This window comes from Grammomys surdaster, unplaced genomic scaffold (assembly GCF_004785775.1).
Source record: "Grammomys surdaster isolate TR1022 unplaced genomic scaffold, NIH_TR_1.0 255, whole genome shotgun sequence".
NCBI lineage: Eukaryota > Metazoa > Chordata > Mammalia > Rodentia > Muridae > Grammomys > Grammomys surdaster.
In genome coordinates, this window is record NW_021604696.1 from 7,203,659 (window position 1) to 7,228,001 (window position 24,343).

At 44.0% G+C, this 24,343-nt stretch overlaps 1 protein-coding gene across 1 annotated transcript in view; it reads left to right on the top strand.

Moving 5' to 3' along the window:
* Positions 1-24,343, top strand: part of Vwa3b (von Willebrand factor A domain containing 3B) — a 165,828-nt gene that overhangs the window by 127,335 nt on the left and 14,150 nt on the right. Inside the window, 3 exon segments of the mRNA XM_028775375.1 lie at positions 6,009-6,127; positions 12,555-12,605; positions 13,809-14,010. Of these exon segments, the coding sequence (XP_028631208.1) occupies positions 6,009-6,127; positions 12,555-12,605; positions 13,809-14,010 (372 nt within the window).

Consider the following 24,343-nt stretch of genomic DNA (forward strand, 5'->3'; position numbering starts at 1 on the left):
TACATATACATATACATATACATATACATATACATATACATATACATGAGGGAGCAATGGAATGGCCAGCCCTTTTTTTGATACATTCATGCCCTTTGTTCTTTTCTTAGTTTCTATCCACAGTGAAATCACACTGTGCACAATGGTATTCATGCCCATATTTTCACTCAGGCATCTGCCAATATCACAGAGCATCCACAAACGCCTACTTTTTATAAGTTTGGGTCTAAAATGTGCACGACAATCAATACCCCAATAACACGCTTTGATGTTTTTTGAGCGATCTTGATGACACACCACTCTGCCAGTCAGTTCTGTGGCCTAGTCGTCACTGGTTCTGTGGAGCTTACAGATGCCACCATCTGAATAGCATACTCTTATGGTTCAGCACCTGGGAGTTTGGACAGCTGTGACTTCTAGAACACTGTTGCATCTGTCTGTATTCAGAGCCCTTGGGACACTCGCAGGGCTCTGTATTTCCCTAGACCTGTCCCATCAGAGCCTTGTCTTGGCTAGTTTGGGACCGAGTGCTCAGATTGTTATTGGAAACCACAGAAATCCATGAATTTGGTCTAGGTTCAACAACACTGTTTCCTCAGTTCCACATTCTGAGATTTTCCTAATGTCATCTGGTAAATTCTTTCTGACTTATGTTGAAAAATTAATAGCTGTGCACACAACTACGCCTGTTCTTTTCTCCATTTAGCATTTTCTCTGATCACATTTTCACACAATGGTGATTTTTGGATAAATTTTAATAGTATTTGCTAATATAAACTGTGGAGCTCTGGACACATGGCTCACAGAGCTTCTACTGCTCTTCCCAGAAAACCTGAGTTTGAACTCCAACACCCATGTCAGCGGGCGCACAGCTCCCTGCACCTCCCACTCCAGAGTATCTGGCGCCCTCTTCTGGCCTCTATGAGCACCTGCACACACGTGCACATACCCGACGCGGACCTACAGGCCTACACATAAACATTTAAAAATATCTTTTAAAAATAGTATGTTGAACAGTGACAATGTATTGAACTGTTCCTCCCATTTTGGGGACAACTTGCATGGAATTCTGAGATTGCTCATTTCCCTCTACCTTTCTGGTGCCACTAAGACAGAAATAGCAGCACACACATAAAACAAAACAAATAAAAACTTGGCACTTTATGTTACTATATGAAAGTGGCATGGTTTCATTTCAGTATTTAACTACTTTACCTAATGTTTGAATTATAAATCTCTTAAAAATCCTTCTCACGTTATTCATAGTCAGGAAACTTCTCCCCCAACTGACAGCGTCCTCCTTCATCCCACTCGTTCCTATGAAAACAAATTTAGCAGACTCTAAGCTTATTTTAAATATCAAACTGCCAAAAAGATGTCTGTGGTCTCTGTTTTAGTTTTTCATGTTACTCAATTCGATAAGTGGTTGGTTGGTTCGCATATTACGATTATGTGTGTGCGGGTGTAAAGTAGGGCACACATGTGCCACACTGTGCATGTAGAGGTGAGGGGACGGCCTTGTGGAGTAGATTCTCCCTCTCTTTGTGTGGGCCATGGTGATCAAGCTCAGGTGGCCAGGTTTGACCTGAAACTGCCATCATTCACTGAACTCCAGCAGGCAACACTACAGAAACAGAATAAAGTGGACTGGAGAGGCAGCTCTGCAGTTGAGAGCACTGGCTTCTCTCCCAGAAGACCTGAGGTTGATTACCAGAACCTACATGCTAGCTTACAACCCTCTGCAAACTCCAGTTCCAGAGGGTCTGATAGACTCTTCTGGCCTTCGAGATACCATCCCACACATGATACCCAGACATGCATGTAGGCAAAATACCCATACATGTAAAAAGAAGAAGAGTAAGAAAGAACCACAGTTTAACGGACAGTTTAGTTTGCCATATAACAGAAATTATAATTAAATGTATTTGTTTATAATGAGATTAAATGAAAACATGTAGGGAATGCCTGTGTTCTTGGTAGAGAGTGAGAATAAGTTTTATTATTGTTGTTGTTGTTATTGTTGTTGTTATAGTTGTAATGTCATTTTCCTAAAACTACTTTTTAGTTCAAGTTATTTCCTCTAATGGTGGGAAAACATTATCAGCCCATTTTTGTCCACTCATGGATTCTAGAAATTTCTGCCTCTATAGTCCATTACCTGTCTCTCTAATCTCTGTCTATCTCATCTTCCTCCCTCTCTCAGCACCCATGCTACGCCCCAGTGTACCACCCTTATTTTTCAGTGCTTGCCCCTATGGGGCGTTTATTAATATGAATGTGACGAGGTCTTTCGTTTTGCCTCAGAGAACTGAAGTAGTTGATGCCTCAGGCTTCCTTTGGTTACCAAATACTGTCTGGAAGGGTTCCCCCAGCTGAGTTCTAAAATTACTAAAGAAGCCATTTCTAAGGGGGCTGCAATCACATGCCTTTATTCCCTCTCAAACAGGGCCCTTGGCTTCTTTCTGAACCCCACTTGTTCCTCTGAAAAGCTAGGCGGCCATGACTCTGATCCTCTAAGCTCTGGAATGCCCCTTATGACACTGAATTTGACATCATAAAGTGGGGGTAGCACTTGGTCTCTGAAGTAGCCACCATGTTGTAAAAACTAAGACCAAAGACTGAAGTTGTGGAGTATGCGTTTGTGTTCCCCGAATCCTGCGTGCAGAAAGGAAGGAGAGTGGGTGCCCACGAGTGAGATTTGAACAGCTACGTTCAAGTCCACGATGGCCGTGCAAGGCGAGAGGTCTCGATCTACCAAACTGGGAAGTACAGTATGTGTTTGCTTTTGGTTACGTAGGCCAAGCGGCAAGACCTGACTAAGCACTTTTTAGTACTGAGTTATCATTGAGCCCTAACCTGTAAACTAGGAGAGACATAGACAGGGTTATTTCCCTGCCAGCTCACAGAAAACATAAAATGTCTTTTATTCTGTTGGGATTGATGTTTTTTTCCTCTCAAGTTTTTGTGACATTGCTCTATTTTAAAGGATGATTTTTTTTTAAAATACAAACTTATGCAATCTTCAGCTTGAAAGGCCGGGCATTTCACCTTTAACCCCCTGTTCTGTTCCCTTCCCTTTGAAAGGAGCTCAGCAGCCAATGCTGACTCCCCACGGTTTCTAAGTAGCCGGTGGAGCTGCAAAGCTGTTAGCATCTTCTGTTCTCCTCCATCTTCTAAACATTTGCCTCCTTTATCTGCATGAGCCCTGATGGTTTAATTTGAGAGTGAATACACATTGTTTAAAAGGATTAAACAGTAAGATCTTTAAGAAGTCTTTCCTACCTCCTGTAACTCCCAAGTTTTAGAAGTACCTATTTTTGATAGTTTTAACCCCAATGCTATACATGTTTTAGATACTTTTGGAGGTAGTTGAGATGTCACAAGGAAGGTCTAGGACTCTATGTCACTTTTGTCTGTTTTGAGACAGGGTGTCTCTGTGTAGCTCTAGCTGTCCTGGAACTCACTTTGTAGACAAGGCTAGCCTCAAATTCAGAAATCTGCCTGCCTCTGCCTCCCAAGTGCTGGGACTAAAAGCGTGCACCATCACTGCCTGGCCTCATGCCACCTTTATGTTTCCTTTTAATGTCTCAGTACAAAAATACTAAACCACATCTCTACCCTAGAACTATACTGTTAAAGAAAATACTCAATATGGTGCAAGCTTTATTTTGGGGACAGAAAATGGAGCTTGGGAGGCTATTGTTACATTTTGACAGGTAGTAGCTGAACCTTTGAATTGGCTACACACTCTTCCTCCTCCACTGTGTGAGCTGACCCAGTAAAAAAGATCCTCCACAGCCACATCCTCTCCACAGGGACCCAGACCCTCCCAAGCACTCAGGTTGACCGAGCTCGCCCTTTCGTTATCAAACAGCTTAATCACAATTGTTAACGAAGGGCGTCTTTTCATCTTTTTTTGTTTGTTGTTCAGTTTAAAGCTATAGATACAGCCACCATTTGTGAAGCCTCTGCATGCATGAATTCATGCACACACGTGCACTAGCGCACACACACACATGCACACGTGCACACACATGTGGACACACACAGGTATGCATACATACTTGCACACGTGCACTCTTGTGTGCATGCCCACAAACACACAGGCACACACAGGTGCACGAACACACACGCAGCAGATGTCGCTCCTTGTATGACCCCCCTCCTTTGAGCCTATTCTTTTGACACTTAGCACTGAAGTTTATAAATCTCCATCCACATAACCTTCCATCACCCACTAATTTGTGGGGTTCTTTTGTCCACGCACTGTATTGTGGGGGAAGTCTATACATTATTTCACAAGTTATTCTTTAAGCGATTATGCCTAGTTTCAACTTTGTTCAATCTGTGAAGATTATTTCTATATTTCAGTCCCAATGTCATTTTCTCAAGATTCAAAAATATGCAGCTATTTCTTCTTAGAATCTCAGTAAGCTCTTGTCTGTCTTTGAGCAGCCTAGTTGACACCGAACAAAAGATTCTTATTTCAGTCGGGTGCAAAGCCTTAAACAAGCACAGCTAAGAAAGAGTGAAGGACAATTTCCTCTTTTCAGTAGATAAAGGCAACATAGGAGTCATTTGTACATGTTATCATGCACGCATATGATGCCCTCTCCAGACGAAGGAGAGATAGGGGTTTTACTGGGCACTTCATACAAGCAGGGAACCACTTTAGGTATGAACATCATGAGCATGCTTAGCTTGGGGTCAATTTTCAAGAAGGAAAGTTGCCTGACACATTTCTGGGGATGCTTATGGCCTGGAGCACATACTCGAAAGGTTCAAATGAGCCCTTGTGTGTGGGTCTTGTAGAGAAAGGCTTAGCTCAGTCCTTGGAAGTGTAGTTATGTGAATATCCCCTCTTGCAAGTCAGTACCTACTTCCAAGGGATCCTTATACAGGGCTAACCTTGGTCACTGAGCCCAGGCTAAACCCTTGGTCTACAGAGCTCTCCTAGTCTTACCTCCCAGGAGCTGGCCTTTCCCTACCATGTCATGACTGGACACAAAGTCAGAACCCACAGCTTCACCCTGGTTCACCTGTTTACATTGCTCTTCAACTTTTATAACTTTTTATGTATAGTTTCTTCTTTTTTTCTTTGCACTAGTTTCTTAATATAACGTATATTGGCACAGTTTTAGAAGCTTAGGGGGCATAACAGCACAAACTGTATCATCTTGATTGAAAGTAAGAGGGCTTCCTTATTAAAAGTAATTTCTCAGGGTTAGAGAGATGGCTTCGTGATTAAGAGCACATGTGGCTCTTGCACCCGAGTTTGATTCCCAGTACCCATATGATGATTTCCTAATCATCTATAACTTCAGTTCCAGAGGATCTAATACCATCTTCACATATGCAAGTGGTGCACGTGCACACACACACACATGCACACACATACATGCACACACAATGCACACACACACAAGCAAAACACATAAAATAAAGTGAATAAATCTAAAAAGTAATTTCTCTCATTTCCAGAATGCTTGCCTATTCCTGTGGTTGGAATCATGTACAGTTTAAAACATCAATAGCATAGTTTAGTGTTTACCTGCCAGATATTTTCATTTTCATTTACTATTATGTATGGAATATTAACATGTAAAATCTTATATTATATTATATATAATATATAATACTATATATATATGTACATAAAATGGGGTCTTATTTATCATTGCCTATACTTACCAACTTGATAAAAGCCTCTTGATAAAAGATAATATTCAGTTATGACAAGGGTTTCCTGAAGCGATATCTTTTTCTGTTGGTTTTGTCTTATGGTAGTGATTTTTTTGGTAGTGATTTTTAGTATGTATAGCTATTTAAAATTGGAGGGAGTTAGTAATTAGATCTCTTATTCTTACTTTTAAGATTTACTATCTTCTATTTTTCTACACTTAGAGTGAGGGTTTTATAGTTTTTTTAATGTACCCACACACATGCACCTTTGAAGGCTCTGTGGGCCTGCTGAGTGACACTCTCCTTCTGTTGGTGCTGCTGTGTAGGTGTTCCCTCTGGCACATGTGTGCAGCAACAGCAATAAGATGATAGTAATTAACCCCCATGGAGTCAACCTCAATATCTACAAGCAAAATGTGGAACAGGCCATCAAATCCTATGAAAAGTAAGTATGAATGATGGACACGCTCGACAGAGAATTCCTTTGGGCTTCTTTGCTCCTGTGTTTAGCTTAGATTGCTTCGTCTGAAACAGCAATTATAAAATGGCCCCTCGAAGTAAGAGCTCATGCAAGGTCTCTCCCTGGGTGTGGGACAATACTTCAGGCTCCTGAGCTGATCTTTCCAACAGACGCTTAAATAAGTCAGCTTCCCATCCTAAACTCTGTAGAAATCTTGTGTTTTCAGGAAGCTTTCCCTGAGCACAACAGAATTAATCACATTGGTACCTAATGCTTTGAAAAGTAGCTAGCAAAGACCGGAATAGTGAGACTGGAGACTGCCCTCCCATTCAACACCCCCCCCACACACACACACACCAAGCGAGAAGGAGCAGGAAAGCTAATGATGTCTGACCTGAGCTGGGGCAGATTTTGCTTTCTTGTGACATTTCTCCAAATATGAAACAAGTATGCACATAGAATTTATATAAATGCACAAATACAAAACATGTATACACACCCAATCTTGGGAATTCAGAGTAATGTGCAAGTCACTTACAGGATCTGGGAAGGTGTGTCTTGACTATGTACAAATGTAGTTGAGAACTGAGTGTCCATGATCCTAATAAATCTGTAGCCAGTAAAGGAGAACCTTGGAACCAGTTCCCTGTGACCACTGAGGGGTAATTCTGTGAGGGTAGATTGTTCACATGCTTTGCGTCAAGATGGTGACTAAGTTAACTACAGAAAGAACTCTATACTCAAAGAGTTCCTGAGCCCATGCTGAGATGGCCCACGTCTTTCCTCAGGGACAGGTGACCTGGTTGTCACCCTTGCCCATGACCCAACCACCTGCACACCAAACTAGAGTCAGTCCTCAGTGTGCACTCTTATGTGCCCAGTTTCTTTGGAAAGCTTATTCTAGATCCTGGAAGCTCCACAGTTGGGTTCTCGTTATTGCCACATGAGAAAGATAAGTACCAGACATACAGAGGTCAGTTAGTGAGGTGGCCAGACCCTCACTGATCCATCCGTTATAACTTCAGATGTAGCGGGTCTACTGTGTGCTCAGATCCCGACCCCTGCCCACAGGGAGCCACAGCCAACCCACCCCTGGAGGACTCTCTGCTCTCCTTCCCATCAGCCTCCTTCACTGCCTTTCCAAAGGCATGTGAGCCTCTTCAGTGGTCTTTATAACATCCTCAACCCAGGGTGAGAGTCCTCATCCAAAATGAAAGGGTCAGGAGGGTTTCAGGGTTTCTTCTTCTGTATCTTTGATATTTGCATAGCATATAACGGGGATACCCTTGGAAATGAACTAGAGTCCAAACACATTTATATATATATATATATACATACATATATATATATATATACACATACATACATACATACATATATATATGTATGTATGTATGTATGTATATATATATATATGTCATTTGAAATGATTTCATACCAGAAACGAAGTTTCCTGGGATGGGTGGGATTTCCCACTTGTCACGCTGGCATGCAGTAAGGTTGTGATTTGGGTCTTGTTTTGGATTAAGGACGCTCCACCTGTTTCCCCCTCCCCCATCTTTCTGCCTTCAATCTTTATCTAGATAACAAGATGAGCTATCCTAAGCTCTCTGCTCTCCCTGGGTCTGTAGCCTGCATAAAGTGCTGTCTTTAAGACACTGTTATTTTGCTGTCCCTCAATAGGTCCTTCTTCCTCGTGGCCTCCCCTCTGAGCCCTTTCCACACCCCCCTCTACCCCATTGTGGCCTTTGTCACTCTCCGCTACTGCTCGGCCTACAGCTTGTTGACTTTTTGATCCACTAGCTTTCAGCTGGGCCAGCCTTGTGCTCCCTTTCAACTCTTTCTATCAGAGGCCTGTGCACGCATTTGACTATTTGAAATCCATTCAGATAGGAACAATTCCAGCTTAGTTATTAAAATCTCAAATTGGATTTGTGTATTCAAATGCAATAAAATCCCATTCAAATTCTAATGTAGTTTGCTTGAATAATTCAGATATTTGAGTCCTGTAATTATTTGGTCTATAAACATCTGGTACAGAGCCACAGACTAGAGCTCGGAGGTCAGGGAGTGCTTGCCTGGTTCATCCTTAGTCTACATCTAGGCAAGCATGTGACATTCGTGACAGCAGATAACTTAATTACAGAAACCATACCACAGGGCTGTTGGGAGGTGTCTTAGTCAGGGTTTCTATTCCTGCACAAACATCATGACTAAGAAGCAAGTTGCGGAGGAAAGGGTTTATTCAGCTTACACTTCCACATTGCTGTTCATCACCAAAGGAAGTCAGGACTGGAACTCAGGCAGATCAGGAAGCAGGAGTTGATGCAGAGGCCATGGAGAGATGTTACTGGCTTGCTTCCCCTGGCTTGCTCAGTTTGCTTTCTTATAGAATCCAGGAATACCAGCCCAGGGATGGCACCACCCACAATGGGCCCTCCCACCCTTGATCACTAATTGAGAAAATGCCTTACAGCTGGATCTCATGGAGGCATTTCCTCAACGGAGGCTCCTTTCTCCGTGATAACTCCAGCTTGTGTCAAGTTGACACACAAAATCAGCCAGTACAGGAGGATTGTACAAATCACAAGAGGCGTTCCTTGTGGATCTGCCCCATCCTGAATCTGTTGATCCTAGAATAACAGTGGATGTGTGCAGCACAGTAGTCCCTGGGCTCTTCCTGCCATGCTGACCTTTACCCAAGGGTTTCAGAAAGGAAGAAGAGCCCTGCTCCCAGGCAGAACAACACTCCTTTGAGAGATGCAAAACACAGAGTTAGTGACTTGTCTCCACAAGTAACCCTCAGGAAAGCTTTTGCTAACCCTAGAGGAGTTTTGTTGCTACAAGTTGAACAAAAGCTTCTAAAAATTCCAAATCTCAGATGCTCCAAAATTTTTGAGTGCCCATAATGACGGCACACGCGGTAAATGCCGTTCCTGATCTCATGTGAAAGAGCTCAGTCAAAAGGTTGGGGCATGCACTAATAATTGTGCATAAATTTACTTCTGGGCTCCGTGTATAGGTAGATTAAAAAAATACATACATTTTGTTTTTGAACTTGTGTCCCATCCTTAAGATCTCATTATGCTACATGTAGATATATTTCAAAATCTAAAATCCCAAGCATTTATGGGCCCAAAACTTTTGGATAAGAGATATTCAACTTGTACTTTCAGTAATAATAATTTTTTTACATTAGTGTCATCCACTCTAGTTTGATGTTTGATATTTAAGTTTATTCACTTGATTGATATTGGGTGTTTTTACCTTGGTGGTTAAGTTATTTAATATAAGTTTAGCCATATCAAAAGCAACAATATTATATAGAATAAAAACTTCCTGGGCCTTTGTATGCAATTGTGATGAAGAATCTTGTTTGTATAAATGTCAGTTCCATTCTTTTTATATTTTATTGCTGTGCAACTTTCTCATTGTGTGTAAATTATAAGCAATGGACTGCACACTGTCCACAGTCAGTATCACATCTCTGTCGTGTTTTTCCCCAAAGTAAGCCAATGTCACTTTGAAAATAAATGGTATCATACATCCATAAGCCCATTCAAGCCAGGGATGACTAAGCGAAAGGAAGTTCACAGGGTAATATAAAAGGAGCTATTTTGGACACAGTATCCATCGGTGGGTGTCCTTCTGTCCCAGTATTTCAAGAGTCTGGGCTTTGTGTATCTGAACATAAGCTTAGATGTTTCTAAGGCTGTTTGAATTCAGAGCCAGCATTTTTCTTGCGGTTTATTTTGATTGCCAAAGTCAAGATCACAGCCCTCAAACCCACAGGAGGCCTCAGTTCTAGTCTGGCTCTGGGGCTGTGCTTGAGACTCTGTTTAAGGTCATCTCTTTACTGTTGGTGGCACTTACGCTGTGCCAATCGTTACAAGTTGCTTTGTAGACGGGTTACTTCTTGCTATAGCAAGCCAGGGGATGCAAACCAGCAACCAGAATTAAGGGTCTGGACCAGAAAAAAAGCTTCCAAATCCAATACCTTCCCGGCACCCCACCCCACGGTGGCTTTGCCATGACCACTCCACCAACTCACTAAAGCATTAAAATATTAACAATACCCATAGACAAGAGGTAACACAGATGTTATGAATATGTCCCCCCCCCGCAGGAAATATTTTCAAAAGGATTGTGTTGAAATTCAATCCATGCTCTCTAACTGGACCCACATTACCAGTGGGCTCTCTGTGTTTCTGGGCTCGCCCATCTTCTGACCCACCCAGAGGAGAGGAACACTGAGGTATTTGTAGCACTTTACATACATGCTTTCTGCTTTACCCTCTCAGTACCACAGATGGGTGCTGTTAGCCTTATTTTATCCCCGAGAAAGCAGAGCTTTGAAGGATTCTGTCAAACAGGATCACATGGCAGCTGCTGGCGGGAGCAGGGGCAAAGGCGGGGACAGGGGTGGGGGGGGGGGGGGGAAGCTGGGTGCTGCACTTGACCCCAGATCTGTATTGTGCTAAATCCCTTTTCTGCCATCCCACCACCCCCGAGCTTCCCTGCTATACTGGTTACGCTTTCAAGTATAGATAGAAGAGAGCATTGAACATATTTTAAGAAAATCACAGACAACCAAATAGTCTTAGAAGCCCTAATCACTGTTACATGAACCAAGCGACTAAAGAAACCCAGTTTCCCAATGGAACCCAAAGAGTCAAACCTTCAACTAAGACCAAAGCACTGGCTGGCCTAGTTCCCTCTTCCTGACTCTTTATGTTGGAGATGCATTTATTTTATGCGTTATGAGTGTTTTGCCAGAATATATATGTACGCTCATGCCTGGTGCCCTTGGAGGTAAGGAGGAGGCATCAGATTCTATGGAAATAAAGTCACAGATGATTGCGAGCCACCATGTGGATGCTGGGAACCGAACCCAAGTCCTCTGCAGAAGCAATACGTGCTCTTAATGGCCGAGCCATCTCTCCAGCCCCAATCTTCCTTTTTGCCATCACTTACAGAATCTCTGCTGATATCAGACACAATACATATGCTATGCACAGACGAGCTTAGAGTCCTCAGGACTACACCAGGAAAGAGACTCTCTTGTTATCCTGAGTTGACCTAGCCCAAAGTCTCACAGGCACGAGAGAAGCTGAGGTCTGGGTCGGAGTACCACGGCTCTTCTCCCATACAACATCCTTATCATGGCTCCCTAGCCCCTCCAGGCTCTGGACGGACAAACAGGGAAGAATAGCACCTCCACCCAAAGTGGAGTGCTGCGTGCTGTGCTGATGCTGACTGGCCTCCGTGGTGACAAGAGCTCATCCTGTGGAAGGCGATGTTCCCTACTCAAGTCTTAGAGCCAGTGTTTTGTCCCCTACTGTCCACAAAGCCCGAGGTGATGACATGGTGTCACAGACTGGGCCAGGTCCATTGAAAGAAGCATCAGCATCATTGATTGGTGCCACAGAAAGAGTCACTATGGCAACTCCCTTTCCTCTTGGGCAGATGGCCTCTCTCTGAAGGTATGGTTGGTGACGGGCTTCAGTCTCTGCCTCCCAACGCTCACAGCTAGCCATGCTGATGTCTGAGGTGTTTCTCCTGGCTGCCTATCTTTGTGCTGCCACCCAGAAAACAGAGTGGTTAGACTGGATGACTCAAAATGTGAATTCTGACTAGATGGCTTATAGCCCCACAGACTCCCTTTGCTCTCAGAATCCAGGCAGAAGAGTGGCTGCAGAAGGCAAGCTAAGAGGGGTAAATCTATATGGCCTGAAACTTATTTTTTAAAGATAACCTTGTATTACATTTATTGCATGTGCATGTGTGTGTGTGTATGTGCATGTGCTGTAACACAGTGCCTGTGTGGGAGATGACGTGAGGGGGTCATTTCCTGTTTTCTACTGGGAAATCAAATTCAGCAGCAAACACTTTTCTTTTTACCCGCTGTACCGTCTTGCTGGCCAACGAGAAACTTTCTAATGCACCGATGACAAGGACCAGTTTGCTTACAGTGTTTTCTTGACGGCAAAGACTTCTTAGTGATTGATACAACTCCCAGCCAGCCACAAGCTTCCTCAGAGTTCCTTAGGAGGGAGATGTGCCTATGTGACCTCTAAGTCAGCAGTTCTTTACCTGTGGGTCATGACCCTTTCAGGGGTCACAAGTCAGACATTTATTTACATTACCATCAAAACAGTAATAAAATTACAGTTACAAAATAGCAACAAAATAATTTTATGGTTGGGGGTCACCACACGTGAGGAACTGTGTTAAATGTCCCATGTTAGGAAAGTTGAGAACAACTGTTTGAGTGGAAGTCAGTCATATGGTCTGGTGAAGGTTGGCAGCTGGCTCCGGCTTCTCTCGCAACCCCCTCAGAGCCTGAAGTCAACTTTTTTACTTGAAATAAGTTTATTGCTTTTAAATTATTGTTGCATTTTTTTTTCAACAGACGCTTAGATAAAATTGTCTGGCAAGCTCTGTCTGAAGAGGAAAAAGAGAAGTAAGTTATTCTATCCCTATCTCAGTTCTGAAATGCAGATGAAATTTACATAACCATACACAACTATTCCAAGGCATATGGTCCAGTGGTATTTAGAGTGTGTAACAGCCCCAAACACTCATCACCCCAGAAAGAGACTGCTACTTACCCGAGACACAATTGTTCCCCATTGGTGTCTTTTCCAGCACCCTGCTGACTCCAGTCTGCATTCTGTTTCCATGACTGCCTGTTCTTGACACATCATGTGACAGGAAGCACATGACAAGCAGCACTTCTGAGTCTGGGAAAAGTAAATACTTTCAAAGTTCATGCAAACTCTGGCATAAATCCACACATACACATGTGTGCACACTCTATGGTGTCTTACACACACCACTGATAATCTCTCCCACTGATGGGCCTTGGGCTCATTTCTGCTTTCCTTGACTATTATGAATAACGCCACTGTGCTCATTTGCTTAGATACCTTGATGATACTTACATGGATACTGCGAATGAGGTTTTATTTCTCAAGCATGTATAGTGGTGAGGAGTGAGCTTACCACATAGTAATTCTATGCTTAAGGGCTTGCCACATAGTAAGCTTTTGAGAAGGCTCCAGGCCCTCTGCCTCCAGCCACACCAGCACCTGTATGAGCATTCCTAGCTCTGTCTTCAAAAACATTGCTTGCTGCCCTTTAAAAAGAATAAATCAAAGTCAGATGGGCATGATGGTGGTTTCCCATCATCTGCTGGGGAGAACTATGAATTTGAGGCCAGCCTGGGCTACATAGGGAGACTTTGTCTGGAAGCAACAAAAGCACCCTACATGATAATATGTTGCTTAACTCCAGATATACGTGCTGATAAATGAGTCCTTAGGCAGTTTGAAGCCCCACTGCCCACCCCACCGTGAGAATGTATTCTAAGGTGGCTACATCACTAGCTGAGGTAATTGAGGGACCTCAGTCCTATAGCAACATAGTATTGGCTAAAATGTCTCTGCACAGTGCCCAGGCTTGTTTTCCAGACATTCCAAGGACAGTTTCTAATTACAACTATTCTGGAAAAGTGAGAGCTCTGGGAGGCTGAAGAGGTGGATCTGAAGGCACCGCCGGCGCTGCCTTCTGTCACCTAACGTCTGTGACAACACGTGATTCTCTGGGAGTTTCTTATTGGCCTTATTTTGTCCTTCTCTTGCCTATCCCTTTCTTTCTTCCTCAGGTTGGATGCAATCAAGCCCATACAGTACTTGGAAAACAAGGCGGTTTTAAACGAAGCCCTGGAGCGACTGAATTGGCCCATTTCATTGAAAGAGCTGTCAATGCTGGAAAACGAAATCTTGGTTGGGAAACTGTACATCCAGCAAGCCATGGAGCTCCAGGAGGCTGCCAGGAAGAACTATCAGAGCAGGATACTGCAGGAGGTGGGTCCCACAGTTCCCTGCACCCTGACCTGATCTTATGGTCGCCATCTCCCACCTAGTCTCTCTCTCTCTCTCTCTCTCTCTCTCTCTCTCTCTCTCTCTCTCTCTCTCTCTCTCTCTCCTACCCCACCCACCATGAACTGGTTTCTAAGGGAGTTAAAGGAAATTCCATTTGACTTTCAGCATCCTGTTTTTAGAATAAGGAATCTTTCCATTGAAAAACAAAACCTAACTAGCATTCTCAAGAGATGCCTGGACTCTGATTCAAGGCTCAGATCTCACTACTTATCTTTAGTCGGTCTTGGCTAGTTTTTCACATTTCTTCCAACTTTCTTTTTTTTTATTATTTATTTAAAATAAGAATATTAAAGCTCAGTGGACTGTTAGAGAGAACATTCAGGTTTTCACTACTGAAAACCCACAAAGCAACTCATGGTCTCGCCGCCTCGTTAGTACTGTTTAGAACACTTCCTATTGATCTTTTTTTTCCTCCTTAAATAAATCTTCCCTCCCCCCACAAGTCAGAAGGTCTGTAATTGTCTTATATTCTGCCTTGAACTTAGCATCATTTTGTACAATTTCTGTGGTTTTTCTGACTCTTCAGACATCACTGATGGCTAGATATACGACATATTTAACTCTTTACTGAACTATTTCCTTTTGGATTGTTTCTGTTGTTATTTTGTTTTTTTGTTTTTGTTTTTCAGTTTTAGCTTCTTCCTCATGCTTTTGTGAGTCCCATGGTGCATCCAGTTGAGGTATTTTGGTAGAATACTGTCTTAGGAGTGGCCTTTGAGGACCACAGGCGTGAACACTGGTACTATTGAGTGGCTGTTACTGGTATAAGACACTCCTTTCTGGATGTGTGTAGGTGCTTGTACTGGTGTGTGTAGGTGATGTGGGGTTGTCCTTCAAGAATCCTAAGGCCTAAATAGTTTGCAGAGAGCCATCAAAAAGTCTGAAAGCCATTCTGAGACAACTGGCCTCCAGAGTTCCTTTCCATTTGTTTCAGCATCTATTAAAGGAGGCAGAGTTTGCCCGGTTTTAATTCCACAGCCGCCATTTTAGATTCTTGGTTTTGTTTTTAATCATATGCATATGTATCTGCATGTGGGCATGTGTATGCGGTACCCAACATGGGCACTGGGCACTGATCTCAGGTCCTGTGCGACAATAACACACACCTAACTGCTGAATTCTCTCTCCTGCCTCCTTGCTTTTATCATCTTTCTTTATTTTTTTCTTCACAAATTACACCTTTCCCTCAGTGTAAGAAGCTATATCTTTTGTGCAGAATACAAAAATCTTTATCATGAAGCACTAGATGCCTATTAATGTCTTTCAAAAGGATGCTCAGAATTAGCTGCCACTTCCTTGTAAGGCATCCTCTGGATACCAACATTTCTCTGTTGCCTGGCAGGTGCCGAAGGACACCTAGGAATCCAGAGGACCAAACATGAACTACCTACCTTTCCCAGAAAATATGTCCTTCTTCTACCTCCCCCGCCTTCATGGCCTTTCACTTACTAAAATATTTATGAGTGCCCCCAAGGCCAGATGGACGGTGGGTAACAGCAGCATCTCTTACATAGACTAAGTCCTGCCCTCATTTGGATGGGAGAGAGAATTATTGGGTCCCACTGGATTTTCTCATTCCGTCTGCCTACCAGTGGAATTTGATAGCATTTTATTTATGCCTTATATTAAGTTTTTGGGAGGAAGTGTTATGTAAAGAGTCAAAGGAAATCTCTTATGAACAAGGGCAAAGACAGTGTATGCTAATGAGCTTGTTTGCAAAACTGATAGACAAAGGGTTTGGATTTATAGAATTTGAATTAATTGGAGTAACATTTCCATCTCTTCACTCCCTTTTCGTAAAGTGAAAATAAAATGAATTTTCATAGTTTCTTGATTCAAATGTACTCATTCCCTCCCCATGAATGGGAGAGTGCTTGACACGGGTGGGCATAGGCCAGCCTCGTCCTCACCCTTCATGAGGTCTCCCAATGGTGATGCCACATCATGGTGAAAATGAGGTTTTAGGAAAAGACAATCCTCTTTCAGTTTGCTTAACTCTTAAGTGCCCGCCCCCTCAGGACATCCAGCAGAGGCAGGACAGTAAGGAAATCTTGGAGGCTCGGGAGAAAGTCTGAGTTGCAAGCAGATTTGGAATCATCTGTGGTACCAGGATGTGGGTGGAGGAGGCAATAGAGGGACCAAGACAGAAAAGTTAGAGAACGAGGAGGCCCATCCAAAGAGCTACAGTGTGGAAGCAGGTAGGGAGCAGTTCCGAGCCCTGGCTGTCAGGCAGTCCCAGCTAATGCATTGCTGTACCCAGGCCCCTCTAAGGTTAGAATTTCCTTGAATTCAAAGCTGAAAAATCAAAGTACTAATTTGCAAAGTACACCTAGTCCTCCCAACAGATAGCAGATAGTACTCAGTGCCAACAGTAAATAATCCAGCATGCACTAACCTTTATACTCCTTTCATTATTAAAATTATTGTCAATAGCCAGGCATGGTGGCTTATGCCTTTAATCTCAGCACCCAGGAGTCAGAGGCAGGCAGATCACTGTGAGTTTAAAGGCAGTCTGCTCTATTTCAGAAGTCCTAGGCAAGCCTGGGCTTGCATAGTGAAACTACGGTGGTTTGAATAAAAATGGACTCCATAGGCTTATGTCATCAGGAAGTGGAACTGTTTGAAAAGATTAGAAGGATTAGGAGGTGTGGCCTTGTTGGAGAGAGTATGTCACTGGGGGTGGGCTTTGAGATTTCAAAAGTCTATACCAGACCCAGTCTCTCTCTCCCTCTCTCCTTTCTCTCTCTCTCTCTCTCTCTCTTCCTTTCTACCTGTGGATAAGAAGTTCTCAGCTATGTGTCCCCACCATGATGATAATGGACTAAGCCTCTAAAACTGTAAGAATTATAAGGGGCTGGCTTGGTCACGGTGTCACATCACAGCAATAGAACAGTAACTAAGATAGAAGTCTTATCTAAAACATGTGTGTGTGTGTGTGTATATATATATATATATATATATATATATGTATATATATATATATATATATATATTCAGTGAGTTTTTTAAGCATCATATAGAATAGTATCTCAAAACCATTCAACTTAGCAAAAGGCAGCTCATTGGTGACATCACCCAGGACAGTGTCAATGGAATTGTGGGAGCAAAAGCCTATGTGCAGTGAGCAGAAGGCTGAGGAAATGCCAAGGAAGCCAGTACAGGAAGGAGAGGCTCTGACATCCAGATCTTCGTCAGAAGACAAGGAGAGAATGATGGCCAGAACTTTAGGCACAGGTGAGCATAGAGGAAGATATTTAGTCTGTATAATATGTCACAGACACACCACAGCACTCATAACTAAGCCTTCCCCTTCACCCACTCATCACTACACAGGGTTCCAAACCCCATGCCCTCTGTTGGAGGGTGTCCTCCATGCCCAGCACAATTTCCCTAAAGAAATGAATGAGGAGGGGCATCTGACATCTTACCCACACGGGTTTCTCCATTTTTTGGCATCACTTTCCGCAGTGGAAAATTCTGTACATCATTTCCTTAAAGCAATACTTGTTCATATATGCGTATATATAATACTTCTGAGGTTGTTTTGATTCCATTTTTATCACGTCAACTAATCTGACCTCATAGCTCACCAATAGAGACAAAATCCAGGGTAAAAACTTGGGTGAGAGCAAAGCTCAAGAAAGCAAAGGCCAGGTTACAGGCCCTTTAAGATCCTGCAGTGTGAAAGAAATATCCATCACCCGCACAAGTCATTTCAACCTCTTCATACATATGTAGAATCTCATTTTAAATTCCCTTAGCGAAGGGCAATGATGTGGAACAATGGCTAGAAGTTAGAGAAGAAGAAGCTTTCAACTCCTAAGACCCCTCAGAGTTTACTGGGGGATCTATGAGAAATGTTCACATGTGTTCCGAAGGCTGTGGTCACTCTGCTTAGTCCATGATCAAGTCTGGAGACTCAAGGCTTTTCCATACCCTGTGCTGAAGCCAGCTGTCACTATCAACAGTTATCCTTTCGGCTCTTGAGCTTGGGATGGCGTCATGGTTTTCCTGAAGGTAGCATAAGAAGATGAGCTGTGACTGTGTACAGAGAGCCTGGGCTTGCTTTTCACCCCCAGGCTTTCATCAACGGTTCCCGGCTGGCTGTAGATGAGATGTAAGCTGATAACCATTATACTTCCCAGTCTGGCAAGCATCCTGTAGATTCTGTGCTCCAGCGTCTAGTGAGCCATAATCCACCAGCTTTATGACATCCCCAGAGATAGATGCTTGGCTCTCTGACCGCGAAAGGAAAGAAGAAACCTTAAGTCTGAAATCCCCCAAACCACACTTTACCAGCACCACCAGGTTATCAGGATCACACATTTTTAAACTCCATACCCCCAAAGCTGAGCTGGGGGGGAACCTCAGAAAATTATCGATGACTTTCCATAGGCTCCATGGGAGCCTGGTCTAGGAAAGCTCAGATGTACTGTTCTGAGCATCTCCCTAAGAAACGCAGGTTGTTCCCATAACAAATCCTCCAGAATCCGCAGCTAAAAACATCCAAGGCCCTCTTTATCCCCACAGCCTTGACCACCTTGGATGATTTGGAGGCATGAAATCTCTTTGTGGGAACCTGTCATCGGCAGCCCTGACAAAGCCTTGGGGACATGCCCACACAGCTGGCTGCATGTGTGTGCTTCTCACAGGCATGACAAATGAGGAATCTGGAGTCCATGGACTTTATGTGAATGATGGATTTGGTGTGCTGCTTTATGAAACACTTCCCAGACAGGGGAGAGGTGTGAGTGGGGTTCAACAGGGAGAGAGCATGTGACTCTGAGGACCTTCTGCTAGGTTGTGACTTGGGCACTGTGCGTGAGAGGAATGCTGTATAGGGAGACCTGGAAGAGGAACGTCTTTGAGCTGTATAAAGTGAAATCAGTATACATACATACATACATACATACATACACACACACACACATATATATCTGTATATATATATATATATATCTTTGTTCCCAGATATTAGCTGAACCAGTCGTTATTCATGCATTATAACCCATTTTGTCTGTGAATTTTAGATTCCCTCTTGTAGAGGTAGGAGAGATCACTTAACCTTTCTTGTGCCACAGTGAAAACATTAGTCTGTTCTGCTGACATCTGGACCCGGTGGGACGCTTGTCCTCTAGCACTATGAACATTCTCTGAGAGTGTGAGGTCCTCATGTGAAGATGGGGGGCGGGGTCACAAGTCATGGCTACGCATCGATGACACTGTCATCCGAGAAAGAGCGACAGGTGAAAACCAGCCACCTTATCCCCGACAGCAGTGCCGTGTGAGCTAAGCTCTGCAACATGTATAGGTGCGACAGCCTCAATCTCAGACAGACTGGCAGGTGGAAGGGAGGGTGAGAGAGGGATACGAGAGAAGAAACTCAGCCAACACCACGATGCACCACAGCAGCTAAAGTTCTCAGCACAGGACACTGTCCAGGAACTCCAGTCACGAGGGATGAGGGAGGGGAGGGGATCAAAGGAAGGAGGACACCATACACATGCTCATGCCCACGCACACACTCACGCACAAGCGCGCATGCGTGCACACAAACACCCCCACAAACATTGACCAAAAGAAATTCAATAATTGGCACCTTGATCCAGACTGAGCTCTCAAATCTCATGATCTCCAAGGTGGCAGAAGCCACGCCCACGCTGTTACTTCAGGCTGCTGCTAGAGACGTCCCTCCTCACTGGAGGGTTCTCCCACCACCAAGGTGCTCTTTGTGCTTATGCTGTCCAAGGTCCAAAAGCAGGATGGGGATGGTTGTTGCCTAATTGTCCAGACGGGGAGAAGTGAGTATGGAGAACTTATCAGCAGAGTCCAGACAGGAAGCCATCCCGTTCAGTCAGTCCCCACAGAGGAGCATTAATAAAGGGTCTGTAGCTGCACGAGGGTAGTCAGGGTCAGTCAACAGGAACCACTGGGACACAGAGCAGCAACAGCAAGGGGCAGTCGAAGCCAGAAACCCAGAGCAAGGAAGGTACAAGAAATCAATGCTCTGATTTTTCTCCTTTTCCCTCTGTTCTTAGCTAGTACCTCTCATGGCCGGCTGTTCCAACCCTGTGAGGAAAACAGGGTCTAGTGCTTGGTGGGGAGAAGCATCTGGCTATACAGAGTAAGCCCCCTCAGAGAAGAAGAGCAGCAGAGAATGTATTTGGGGGTGAGTGGGTAGAGGAGGGCAGTGCCCAGGGATGCAGATGTCTTGAGAACGTTTCCTAAAGGCCCAGAGTCTGTTTGTACACCATAACGTCATGTGAGAAACATGTGTAAAACAGGAAACTGGTGTTGGGCCACACGACAGGCAGCAGAGCATCAGTAACATCCAGGTGACAGATCCCTGAGCTTCAGTGACTTTCAGCATTGAATATTTAAGACATTTGGGGTTTTTTTCTTTCATGATAGCCTTCAACGTTGCTAAGAGCACTGGGCTGGGAGCACTAGGCTTGGAGCACTGGGCTTGGAACACTGACCTGGGAGCACTGGCCTGGGAGTACTGACCTGGGAGCACTGAGCTTGGAGACCTTGTCTTCAGTGATTAAGTTAAGTCTTCTCCAGAGCCCAGAGCTGCCCCTGTTGTCCAGGAAGGGATGAAGGGCCATCTGCTTTAGCATCAATTCCTGTAACATCTCCCTAAGCATTATACTAGCTACTCACAAAGTGAAGACCTTGGATGTCTTTAGGGTTGGAGGAAGCCGGAAAATCTGCATGAGGGGAGATGAGGGAGGCTCCACACTGGCTCTGTCCTACTCACCAAGCCTCCGAATGGAGCTGAACTATGAGCCACAAAGACAGTTTGCAAATCGTCCATTCTTGTAACTAGGAACCCTAGAGAGGAGGCTGAAAGCACACTGGCCGTCCATGCATTATCCTAATTACAGTACTCACAGACCTCCTTGACCAAAGGACAAGGCAGGCACCGCTAAACAAACTGGGCTGCCACCGGAGTGATTTCGGAGTCCTGGAGGTAGAGTTTAGTGATTCCAAAGAACAAGAACATTTAGTAGAATTCTTAATATAACTTCTGAAATGGAGACTAGTAGTAGTTAAATTGTAGGCATGTGTCTACAACTGGTATGGAATCCACATGCTATTACTGAAGGGGAAAGTTAAAAGCATCAAGTATTCCGTAACTTTACTGTTTCTAGCAGTCTAATGCCAAGAACATGAACAGGAAAAAGGCAATGACACGGTAGGAAAGTGACATCTTTTAGAGACTGTGGCATACATCACCTGGTGATTGGATCTGGAAAAAAAAATCAATATATTCTCTGGGTTTCGTAATCAAGGCTGTAACATGTGTCCAGTGGTCACTGGCTTGCCACCCTTCTTTGGAGCCTATGCTTAGAGCGACATTGGCCAGTGTTTACTGGTCTTACTGTCTCATCCTATGGATTTCTTTGTAGAAGCTAGCATTTGTATTCTGAACATGCACCTGGATGAGGTCAGGCAAGAATGAGAATGAGATGGGCTAGGTGTTCTTCATCCTGGACCACACAGCATCTCTAAAGCTGTCAGCAAGGGCCAGAGACAGCAGCTCTCATGTTTCTAGAACAAAGTTGTGAATATTCTGGCTGAAGGAACAACTTGTCTAGCAACCCTGATGATCTAGCTTTCCATGCTGGGAGGCCCATGTTCTACTTGCATGGCACAAAGCATGGTCAGCACAGGCCCTTTCGGTGCGCTTCGCCTTGGCAACTCAGCTTTGCCACTGAGTCTAGTCACACTCGCTGGAGTACAATGGTACCATAAGAAATCCCCACGAGTGCCCTTTCCATAGAATCACACCCCATGGAGCAGACTGGAAGGAATTCTTGACAATGGTAACAGCAATTTAAAACTTAAGCAGGAAATGGGAGTCACCAGTATTTCCGTGTTAGTCAGGTCCCAGAAGAGAATGATCCTTTGAACACGGTAGATAGAAAGCATGTGGTTTTCCTAGCAAAACTAAGAGACGCTGCTCATTCACAGAGCTAACTAGACAGCATTTGGAAACCTATTGTCTGTCTCCTGGCACAGACTCATCCTCCTGAGGCCATTTTCAGATTGCAGAAGGCCATTCTGAACTTCCAAAAGGGCTTGGGATGTTGGCTGTTGTTTTTGTTGTTTTATGGATAAAACCCCAGGAATAGGGAAATAGCATCCACCATTGATGCTACCAGTTCATCCAATGCATCCAGTGATCTTGGACCATTCTTCTCAGAGTGACTGAGTCAGAGAGTGTACAGCTTCCATAGGGGCTTGCTTGTAAGTCTCTGCATGCTTGTTAAGATCCCATTTAGCTTAGTGAGATATCCCTATTGATCAGCCATATGGTAAATGTACTATATAAGAAAGTATCAAATTGCTATAGTGTCAAATCAAAGTCTTTCGTTTCACTATGATAACGGTTCATCATCCCCTTCTCCTGCGTGCATTTTGTGGTATTTTATCTCCTGGGCTAAAGCCTCTATTTCTGGATGCATCAAATTTCTTCTTCACTTCCTGACTCTACATGGTGGCCACCTCTGTGCCAGAGCTTTGTCTTTCTGCTTGCAAGTCCACCTTCTAAAAGCTGTCTTCAGAACACTGTGTTGGTGGGGTATGCTTCCAAAGATTCACTGTAATTATCTTTTAAATCCACAAAGTAGTATCTGCATTGTTGTATACCAAGATAAGCCAAAGGTTAGGAGACCATGGATATATACATGCATATATGTATGTATTTTCAGGATTCCTGTGTCCTTACCCTCCACCCACTAAGACTCCCTGCTGGTCTGACCACACGCATCTGTCCCCTGGAGATTTCACCTCCTGTTCCTTTGGAGTGAATTTGCATCCTAGATTTTCTGTATTGTTCTTTCTTGTTTCATGCCTTCATTTTGCTGGAATACATTTCCAATCTTATTCCTAAGGCAAGATGAACTGGGGGGAAATATTTCTACTTACGGAGATGATTTTATGTTCAGTCTGCCTTTGATTTGATCAATAGTTTGCTGGGATTTAGAATTCCAAATCAAGAATTTTTCTTCGAGATCTTTGAAAGCATGGCCCATTGCCTTCTAGTAGGCTGATTCCCAGGCAGGAGGCGTGAGGACTAAGGACAACCCAGTCAGTAGCCCACGTGTTTCGTTTCTGTGTGGTGGAGTTTCCAAGGGGTTTGTCTTTGTCGTGGAGGGTGGGCTGGACCACTGTGTTTCTACAAACCCTGTGTTTTCACACTTATCCCTCAGAGATGGTAACTGTGGATTGGCTTCTCTGTTGAAGGCACAGTCTCCTCACAGTTCTAGGTTGACAGCAGTTTGGGCCACGGGTCTTAAGTAGTCTGCTGTCTGGCTGTGAAGCCATCTAGAATCTTAACAATTGCAGCTATAGGTACAATCTTCTTTAAAAAGATTCCCTTTTCTTCATTTAGTTACCCAATTTTCTTTCACTCTAAACCATAGATAGATAGATAGATAGATAGATAGATAGATAGATAGATAGATTATTGATAGATAGATTATTGATAGATAGAGTGCCGAGTGAACCCTTATGGAAGGGTGATCTCTAGAGGCTACAGGGACTCCACAAAAAGACTAACAGTCAACTCTGCTGGACATTTGGGTGGTCTCAGAGATGGGCTCACCAATCAAAGAGCGTACATGGGCTGGACCTAGGCCCCCTGCACATATGTAGCAGATGTGTAGCTTGGTCCTCATGTGGGTCCCTCAACAAAATGGAGTGGGGCCTGTCCCTGACTCTGTTTCCTGTCTGTAGATCCTGTTCCCCTAACTGGGCTGCCTGGGCTAGCCTGAGTGGGAGAGGGTGCACCTAGTCCTGCAATGACTTGATGTGCCAGGGTGGGTGGTACTCAGAGGGGCCTACTCCCTTATCAGAGAAGAAGGGGAGAGGTGGGAGAAGGGGAGGGGCTTGTGAGGTGGGGGGCAGGGAGTGGAGGAGGGGACTAGGATCAAAATGTAAAGTGAGTGAATGAATAAATAAATAAATAGCTAGGCAGTGGTGGCGCACGCCTTTAATCCCAGCACTTGGGAGGCAGAGGCAGGCGGATTTCTGAGTTCGAGGCCAGCCTGATCTACAGAGTGAGTTCCAGGACAGCCAGGGCTACACAGAGAAACCCTGTCTTGAAAAAACAACAACAACAAAACCAAATAAATAAATAAGAAAAAATTAAGTTATATAAAAATGCTAAAGAAGAGGAGAAAGAGGAGGAGGAGGAGGAAGAAGAAGAGGAGGAGGAGGAAGAGGAGGAGAAGGAAGAGGAGGAGGA